Source organism: Alosa alosa, chromosome 10 (genome assembly GCF_017589495.1).
Source record: "Alosa alosa isolate M-15738 ecotype Scorff River chromosome 10, AALO_Geno_1.1, whole genome shotgun sequence".
Lineage (NCBI taxonomy): Eukaryota > Metazoa > Chordata > Actinopteri > Clupeiformes > Clupeidae > Alosa > Alosa alosa.
In genome coordinates, this window is record NC_063198.1 from 31,387,397 (window position 1) to 31,397,290 (window position 9,894).

The window sequence follows — 9,894 nt, forward strand, 5'->3', positions numbered from 1 at the left end:
GAAAGATCCCCCAGGCACAATCTAAAATGTAAGAATCCATTATTTGCACGTGCATTTGTTATTTCTTAGAGTAACCTACTCTTGAATTACACACAAAAATCATTTGACGTTTTGAAGTTATTCAAAGCCGAGTCACGTAGTTTCGTTCCACTCCTCTTCCTACCTGGTTGGCAGTCTCCATAACGAAATAATTTAATGTGTATTATGTCGTAATAACAGTAGCAGCACTTAACAAGATCACAGACTGATGTGTTTCTGTCCCTCGCGCGTAAAGAGACACTCGGCTGTAATCGCTTATGTCTCCGGAAAAGGCCGAGTGTCTTTGGCAAAGCGTAAACTCGAAATGCCATTCGAGCCATTATTGGCTGCATGAATGTCTAGCTAGGTTGCCCTAATTTTCTCATTGGACAGAAATGTTAGAAAATACTTCATCCATTATTTAATTAAACATTTGATTATCTGAAACAAGGATTATGACAGACTTTTGCTTGTTTGCTATTGTTGTGATGTTGTTGTTTTGATGTTGTTGTTGTTAATTATGTCTTTGTAGAGCTGTGAATTTATCTGAGCGTACTTGAACATCTGAAGTCGGGCAGCCTGTGAACATAAGTGTATACATTAGGACTGAGACAGGCAGCAAGCCCTTACAATAATAATAAGTTACAATATGCATGCAATTTGGACAATGTGTATGAATGAAACATGACCTTTTCACTTTGTCACATTATGGCCATGTATTTGAGGGGTTTCCAGTCCTTGGCAGCCTGATGGAGGCCAAGCAATTTGTCACTTAATTAGCCAGATGCAGCAAGACAAAGTGAACTGGACTATGAATTGTCTTCAGGCAAAGTAAGTGTGAGTGAAGGGACACATCCCAAGTCAGCAGAAGTGATGACCACTGCAATGCAAATGAGTGAAAACTGGGTTGACAGCTCTACTGATGTTATGGCCCTTCACTTCTCTGCCCTCACACACACACACACACACACACACACACAAACACATAAACACACATGAAGGTTTGCTTTTAGAGATACTTGAGTACTGGATTGCATAGAGAATGCTTAAACACAAAGTGATTCTTGAAGCACAATGTCTGAAACTATTATAATCCATTCACCAAGTTTGCAAAACTGAAAACACATTCTATGCTTTACACTCAGTTTGTAATTTCGTAGCACAGTTTTTACAAAACCACAAACTGGGTATCACTGTCATCCTCCTCTGTATGTGTACTTGGGACTCTCAGGAATCGATAGTATGTGTACCTGGCTTGCCTAAGTAACTTATAGTATGTGTAATCTGGGTAACCTAAGTAACTTGTAGTATGTGTAATCTGGGTTACCTAAGTAATTTATAGTATGTGTAATCTGGTCCATCTGGAGTAAGGGCTTCTCTTGACTGAAAGTGCCCCCATCTCACTGTGGGCTTTGTTTTCATATGTGTGTGTGTTTGCCACAGAGTTGTCCTTGTAGCGCTCCTGTGCTTTTTGAAGTCTCTCTCTCCGTGGTATTGACCTCAGTGACTGGGCCACAGCTCCGCTAGCGGTCAGGCTCCGCAGCCTGTTTACCAACACCACTCGTTCGTTTAGACCTGTCAATCACTCGCAGGGTGTTACTACAAGCCCTGCAGAGTTCTTGTTTTTTTTTTTCTTTCTCATTATTTCCGAAGTGCAAATTGCCATTTGAACCCCCTTGGGATCCGAGGCAACTGTTCATTTGAGGGAGGCTGCGTGTGCCCGCGCAAGGTCAAGTCTGCCCTCGCCACCGCAGAAGAAGTGGTCGCCGTGACAGTGGCAGCGGTGCCCGCTGGGCCTGGAGATTGTGCCCAGGAAGAGCCGCTCCAAATAGACTGAGAGCACCTGCAGCCATCGCGGACATAACCAATCAAAGCTCAGTCCACCACCACCTCTGCCTCCCCCAGTCCCCATCAGTAACGTTGGACGTCACTGGAGATCAGGGCTACCACAGGCACACACAAAGAACATTGACCCGTAGTCAGAGGCTCAACACAGAATAATCACTATGTGATAGTTACATTTCTGAGCTTATGTTTAATTGTGTGGAGGTCCTTGCACACTGACGAGACACCCTCCCCAACTCCACTCACCCACGGGGCGATCACAGCAGAGGATCCTTCACACACACTGGCAGGTGTCCAAACAGATCACATGCGTGCAGCACCCCAAGCAAGCCAGAGCTCCTTAGAGAGGAGCACACCTGGGCCTCACTCCAGAAGATACAAAACACACACACACACACACACACACACACACACACACACACACACAATACACACACACATACACACAATACACACACACACACACACACACACACACACACACACACACACACACACACATACACACATGTCACCAGCCAAGGGCCAGTAGCCTTAAGTACCAACAGATCCCAGTTACACACACCACAACACGAGATTACGTTTTTTTTTGTAAAAATATAGATTTATTTATCATGTAATAACACATGGTGCGCCACTCTAGACAGGAGGGGTAAAACTTATAGGGCGGACATGCTCAGGGTTGGCCACTCAAAACTCCAGCGTGTAGTCAATCCCATCTCGGAACCATAAGGCACTTCAAAAGTCATAAGCACGAATCACCACCTATTATATAATTTCACAATCCATGGACACAGCACACAGTAATGATTTGTGACGTCACGCCCACACACAAAAAAAGGCCCTTAACCGTTGCCCACTACAACTCCACCCACTGCCCAGTTACTGAAGCCCACCAGCACATAAGACACAACATTCACAAACACGAAAATGAATAAGAAGAAAATTGTCCGTTGGCCGGGATCCTCCAGGCCAAAAGGAAAAATAAAAACTATAAATCAGTTCCAAGGGGATTGGTATCAGTCTCACCGGGACCTCTGGGAAATGTAGTCCGCTATCGGATCGGCAGTGAGCCTAGTTATTGAAGGTGGCGTCCGCGGGCGCACGATGTTCACGTCAGCACGCCAGTGGAGTAGTCAACCCGCGGAAGCGAAGCAGCACTGAGTCCCGGCTGAAACTGTTGACAAAACACAGGCCATTAGACCACTCTAGCCAGCAGTGTCAGCGACGCTCACTCGCACAACGATACAGAGTTGGAATATCACCGTCCCTTTTGATGCACTCCAAGTTAGCGTGGTCACTCAACTGCGGCTCTCCTCCGGATCAGGCTCCATCTCGTCGTCCGGCAGCACCCGCCTGGAATTCCAACACCATCGTGAGCTACATGGACATGTGAAATAACCAAATAATACAAATAGCTCTTCCCTTTACTGTGGCGATCGTCTAGCGTAGATAGCCCACCGCGGCTCAACGTCCCCGTCGGCAGCCACAGTCAGCAAGCAGCGGTCGGCACAGGCAGCGGTCGGTACAGGCAGCGGTCAGCAGGCAGCAAACAGCAGGCAGCAGGACTTCGCTTTCTCCCCTACTCCCCCTCACAGTCCCGCCCGCTCTCTGCCTCTTATCAAGCTACAATCACCACACCAGCCAACCAGCACGGTAGCCAGATGATTGCCCATCAAGGCCGACGGGTGTGGGAAATCGTCTAGAGCACCACGCAGGCTTCGGGGCAGGGAAAAGAATCAGTACACAAGCACCCTACCACACAAACAACCCTGTCCTGGCTCATCTAAGAGTCCAAAATGTCCATAACTGCAACAGTCCATATAACAATAATGTCCATAACTGCAACAGTCCCTATAACACTAATGTCCAAAACTGCAACAGTTCATATAACATTGGTCTCCATATCATCATCAGTCCCCACACAACACATACACATCCTCCCCGCCCACGACACACACAATACACACACACATACACACGCACACACACACACACACACACACTCAAACACTCATTCACAGGAGGAGGGGAGCTTGAGAAAGCCTGGAGGAAGTGATTCCATGGCATGAGCATCCTGTAATGCAGGGCCGTTAGAGCCGCATGGAGCCCCTCTCCCAGGATGGTCAAGCGGACGCTACACTGGGCAGAGACGCGTTGCTTAGACACAGGAAATGACCTCTCCCAGGCTGGTCCTATGGGCTGGTCAAGCGGACGCTACACTGGGCAGAGACGCGTTGCTTAGATGCAGGAAATTACCTCTCCTAGGCTGGTCCTATGGGCTGGTCAAGCGGACGCTACACTGGGCAGAGACGCGTTGCTTAGACGCAGGAAATTACCTCTCCCAGGCTGGACGCTACACTGGGCAGAGAAGCAAGCCATCGTCCCATCATGTTTCAAAGCTGCCACCATCATACCTGTACCGAAGAAAACTGCTCCATCCTGCTTCAATGACTACCGCCCTGTGGCACTGACACCCATCATCATGAAGTGCTTTGAGCGGCTTGTCATGTCACATATCAAAGCCATTCTCCCCCCCACCCTGGACCCCTTCCAGTTTGCATACCGAGCCAAGCGGTCTACAGAGGATGCAATCTGCTCTGCCCTCCACCCAGCCCTCACCCACCTGGAAAAAAGAGACTCATATGTGAGATTGCTGTTTATAGACTTCAGTTCTGCATTCAACACCATAATACCACAACAACTCATCTGCAAACTTGACAAACTAGGACTCAGTACCTACCTCTGCAACTGGCTACTGGACTTCCTCTGTCAGAGGCCCCAAGTAGTACGTGTTGGCAACAATACCTCAAGCAGCATCACACTGAGCACAGGGGCCCCCCAAGGCTGCGTGCTCAGTCCGCTGCTCTTCACCCTGCTGACGCATGACTGCACTGCAACCTACAGCAACAATCACATAGTGAAATTTGCTGGACGACACAACTCTGGTGGGTCTCATCACCAAGGGCTTACGAGACTCAATACAGGTTGGAGGTCGACCATCTGACCACGTGGTGCAGGGACAACAACCTCCTGCTGAGCGTCAGCAAGACCAAAGAGATTGTTGTTGACTTCGGAGGTCACACCCAACACCTGCCACTGACCATCGGACGGTGCTGTGGTGGAGAGAGCGAGCAGCACCAAATTCCTGGGGGTGCACATCAGTGAAGACCTCTCCTGGACCACCAACACTGCATCACTGGCGAAGAGAGCTCAGCCGCCTGTACTTCCCTCGGAAACTCAGGGCGAGCAAGTGCTCCACCAGCCATCATGACCACATTCTACCGAGGCACCATTGAGAGCATCCCTCCAGCTGTATCGCTGTGTGGCGGAAGCTGCACTGAATACAACAGGAAAGCCCTGCAGCGCATAGTGAACACAGCTGGAAGGATCATTGGTGCTTCACTCCCCCTCCCTGAAGGACATTTACACCACCCACCTCACCCGCAAGGCGACCAAAATTGTGAGTGATGCAAGTCACCCCGCTCACAATCTGTTTGATCTACTGCCCTCTGGGAAGAGGTACAGAAGCCCTGCGCCCCAAGACTACCAGACTCACTAACAGCTTCATACACCAAGCTGTAAGGATGCTGAACTCTCTCCCTCCTCTCCCCCCTCCACCCTCAGCTACATAACATCCTGGACATTGGACCCACAATGGCCGCCCTGCACTACTCCACCTGCACACTTGAACACTTGCACACTTGTACACTTTACAACTTGGTGTTGTTGTCCTGAAAACACAACACTTCTGCTGCTCTTACATAACTTGCACCACTATGCCACTTTCTTTATTACTTAGGTCAAACAGTATTTTATAGTATTTTACAGTATTTTATTGACTGTCTATGCACAATTTCAACAAAATTTTGCTGCTCTTATTTTTTCATTATTATTATATGTGCCCTCTTATTTACTTATTTACTTACTTTTTTTGTTTACTTGAATGTTATGTTTGTCTGTGGACTTAAAATTGGTCAAATATGTCTTGTCTTCACCGTGGGATAGTGAGAAACGTAATTTCGATCTCTTTGTATGTCTGGAACATGTGAAGAAATTGACAATAAAGCTGACTTTGACTTTGACTTTGACTTTGACTTTGAGACGCGTTGCTTAGACGCAGGAAATGACCTCTCCCAGGCTGGACGCTACGCTGGGCAGAGTAGCGTTGCTTAGACGCAGGAAATGACCAGCAACACTTTTTTTCCGCCCCCAAGCAGACTCTGCCAGCGCCACCACATCAATAATTGCTCAGTCATTTTCGCCGGATTGGTAGTTGCTCTTTTGTTGCAGTCTTGTTTTGTTACAGAGTCACTGTTCGGTACTGTAATAACCAAACCTGAGCCTTCCACTCAACACATGCAATGGAAGAGATGTGTGCTTGCAATGGGAGAGATGTGAGCTTGCAGTGGGAGAGATGTGAGCTTGCAGTGGGAGAGATGTGTGCTTGCAATGGGAGAGATGTGAGCTTGCAGTGGGAGAGATGTGAGCTTGCAGTGGGAGAGATGTGTGCTTGCAATGGGAGAGATGTGAGCTTGCAGTGGGAGAGATGTGAGCTTGCAGTGTTAGAGATGTGAGCTTGCACTGAAAAGGTGCATGTAAAATCCATACAAAATATTGTGCAAATAACAACAGTTTCCCCTTGGCATGCTTTACTCAAGCTTGGCATGCTTTACTCCAGCTTGGAAAGCAGTCAGTGTGTAATCCTAATCAGACAACCCTATCAAGCTAGTCAAGAGATTATTTTTCTGCTCTCGTTTCCTTGAGTGGAAGTGGAACTCTAACTGTGGTTTCAGGAATAAATGTTTATTCAATGATGAATAAAACAGCCTCTGTGTGTAGGGGACACTCTGTGCTCCATTTGCTTCCTTTCTAAGAGCACGCCCCTCTGTAGTGGTGACTAAACTGCATTATAAGCGGTGCATTCAAACGCAATGCTGATGATGTGTTCCTGCTGCACGCAGCACCCAATACAGCACATCAGGCTGTAGTGGAGCTCCACCCGACTCCACCCGCCTCTCAGCCAACAGCCCAATACAGCACATCAGGCTGTAGTGGAGCTCCAACCGACTCCACCCGCCTCTCAGCCAACAGCCCAATACAGCACATCAGGCTGTTGTGGAGCTCCAACCGACTCCACCCGCCTCTCAGCCAACAAACCGCAATGGGAACAAGACAGGCTTGATATTGTGGCAGTGAGGCATAGGGAGCACCTCTCTCTCTCTCTCTCTCTCTCTCTCTCTCTCTCTCTCTGCCATCACAGGTGCTGAGCTGTGGATTGGCTCATAACTCCACACCAGTATGGAGCATTTTAAATTTGTCAGAGTCGACAAAGCATCTCATGTTACTAACATCTCATGTTTGTGCACACAGGTTGAAATGAACTGCATAACAGTGCTAATGTGCAGTAGATGACATTGGGATGAATATCACAATACCGGTACGTTAAATGTGCTATAAAGTCAAAGTAGCTGCATTTACATGACTGAATGTTGTTTTTGTTTGATACACATAAAGTAATTTCATTCAGATTATCAAGTCAGTTATTATTACATATTATTTTATATCTTACACAACTTCATTTTTTACCATTATTTCCCATATATCATTTGAGCACAAAACAAGAAAGCAGGCTTGGTATTCTTCACAGAATATTTGTTTTTGGGTGGCATTAAGAAATGCTGTTGGCAACACAGACCCATTTTCTCGTCACAGAGAATTATTCTCTATTATGCAAGCTAAGCCGCTGTGGCACTTCAGCGCTGGTGCAGTGAAATACTGTGAGCATCTGTAATTTCCCCTCTACTTTCTACAGCTGGAAATCAAAGCTGTCAAAATGGCTTACAATACTGTGCTCATACTGTGCACTTAATCAGAAGGTTGTCTCATGGTCCAAAATGTGCCTGTTTTCTGCTGTTTGTGGATATGTGTGTCCAGTGCAGTACTATGTTGTGTGTCCAGTGCAGTGCTGTGTTGTGTGTTGCTGTTGACACTAGGGGGCAGTTGCACTGTGCTGGATGATCTGGCCATTTCTTGTCCATTCAGACAACTGTCCATGTGTACAGCTCAGTATTGTCGGATGTCTGACTATAAAGGCAGCTTGTAGGCAAACACGGCTCGGTTCTGATAGCAGAGGAGAGTGTGTGGCACGTGTGATGAGAGAAACATTCCAAGAGAACACTGCTCCCTGTTAGCACCCCAGCACCAAGCATGAGTGGCACAGCCCAAGATGATTTCCTTGAATAATAGACTGTGCTAAACAGGGAGGGAGTAGCATGTGTGTGTGTGTGTGTGTGTGTGTGTGTGTGTGTGTGTGTGTGTGGACGAACAATTACCATTCTCCTCCATTTAAGCCTTCGCAGTGTCAAGGCTCTGTGGCACTGAGGCCTAAACTGGTCACTTATCCACCTCCAAGTAGGAGGAGAGCTCAAAGCAATTACTGTAAGACTGGCCGTCATCCCACCGGTCCCTCGGCATGGCCAGCGCTGAACGGCAGTGGACTGAGCAGTGCCAAACAGACCATTGTGTGGGATAATCAAGAATTAGCAAAGAACATGGTGTTTGCAGACATTTTGTGCCATTAGCAGTCTATTCTGACGCCTGCGTGCTGTGGGTGGATTCATTATGTGCAGACAGCTATTATGTCTGACCAGACATCAGATGTTACGCTGCTTTGTTGATAATTTATTTATCTAAACAGAGGCTTTTAAACATTGTGGGATCATCAAAGGCAATATCTTGAACTTTGAGTGGGTTGTTTATTAGACTTTTCATTGTTTTATTTGTTTTCATTGACATTTGTAAAATGACTTCTTGACATCCACTAATGCCTTTTTCCCTTTGTCATCACACAGACATCGCAAAATGTCTGTTGTTGATTCTCCTAATTCAAAAGGACATTCCCATTAGCACAACCCTAGTGCATATGAACACAAAAAGCCTGATATTCAGCAAGGTGTGTATTAAAATAATGTTATTTTAATGTTATTTATGGTGAATGATATAAGCTCTCCCCTTATTCTACCTCAGTAATGCAGCGGAAATAATCAGGAGTGAAATTAGCATACTGGGAAAATGAGACACTGACTGTGTCACAACTGTTTGCCTTCTAATGTAAAATCAAATAAAACAAATAGCAAACACAATGTGACAGCAATAAAGGAATAGAGGGAACCACACACACACACACACACACACACTCTCTCACACCTAGACCAGTGTGCTTATACTGTTTGCAAAACCGTGAATACATTTCACAAGGTCTTTCAGTGAAAATCGCAAAGACCAAACAATTAGTTGAAATGATAAAACATAAAATAAACATAACATTTTTAAAAATGAATGACAAAAGTGTTGAAAAAATAATCGTTGCCCGTTGTGATGTTGCCCGTATCCAAAGCTTTGACATGCCTGCTCGGATGTCATCAGTGGTCAGCAAAGTATTTCGGAGGGCATCAAAAAAAGTCGATTCCATGACAACAGGCTTTGCACACAGGTTGCTAAGCAACTAATCCAATGGGCACAAAATGGTCCCATCAGTGGTGACGATGCTGGCCAATTATCTGATGCTTATTTCCTAAAAATGCTTTGCATTTAAGTGTGGCTTCAGGAACAGTACTGGACTATGCACACACACACACACACACAAACACACACACACACACACACACACACACACACACACACACACACACACACACACACACACACACACACACACACAGTGTTCTTTTTCTGTTTACAAGAAAGTGCACATACAGTTAAAGGAATATTTGCTTCATGAGTTGGAGAGTGCAACAATACGCTACTCTACATGTATAGGGCCAATACGCTACTCTACTCTACGTGTGTAGGGCCAATACGCTACTCTACTCTACGTGTATAGGGATCAGTTGAATTGATTATTATCCATACATCATGGTCAAAAGAGATTCTACTCTACGTGTATAGGGCCAATACGCTACTCTACGTCTATAGGGCCAATACGCTACTCTACTCTACGTGTGTAGGGCCAATACGCTACTCTACGTG

The 9,894-nt window shown here is 46.3% G+C and overlaps 1 protein-coding gene across 1 annotated transcript in view; it reads right to left on the minus strand.

Annotated features, from left to right (window-relative positions):
• Positions 1-312, minus strand: part of synpra (synaptoporin a) — a 27,087-nt gene extending 26,775 nt beyond the window's left edge. The window contains exons 1-2 of the mRNA XM_048255144.1: positions 164-312; positions 1-21 (exon numbers count right to left, since the gene is read on the minus strand). The exon at positions 1-21 is cut by the window's left edge and continues 45 nt beyond it. Coding sequence (XP_048111101.1) covers positions 1-21; positions 164-181 — 39 coding nt within the window. The 5' untranslated portion in view covers positions 182-312. The remainder of the gene's footprint in view (positions 22-163) is intronic.
• Between the last annotated feature and the right edge of the window lie 9,582 nt (positions 313-9,894).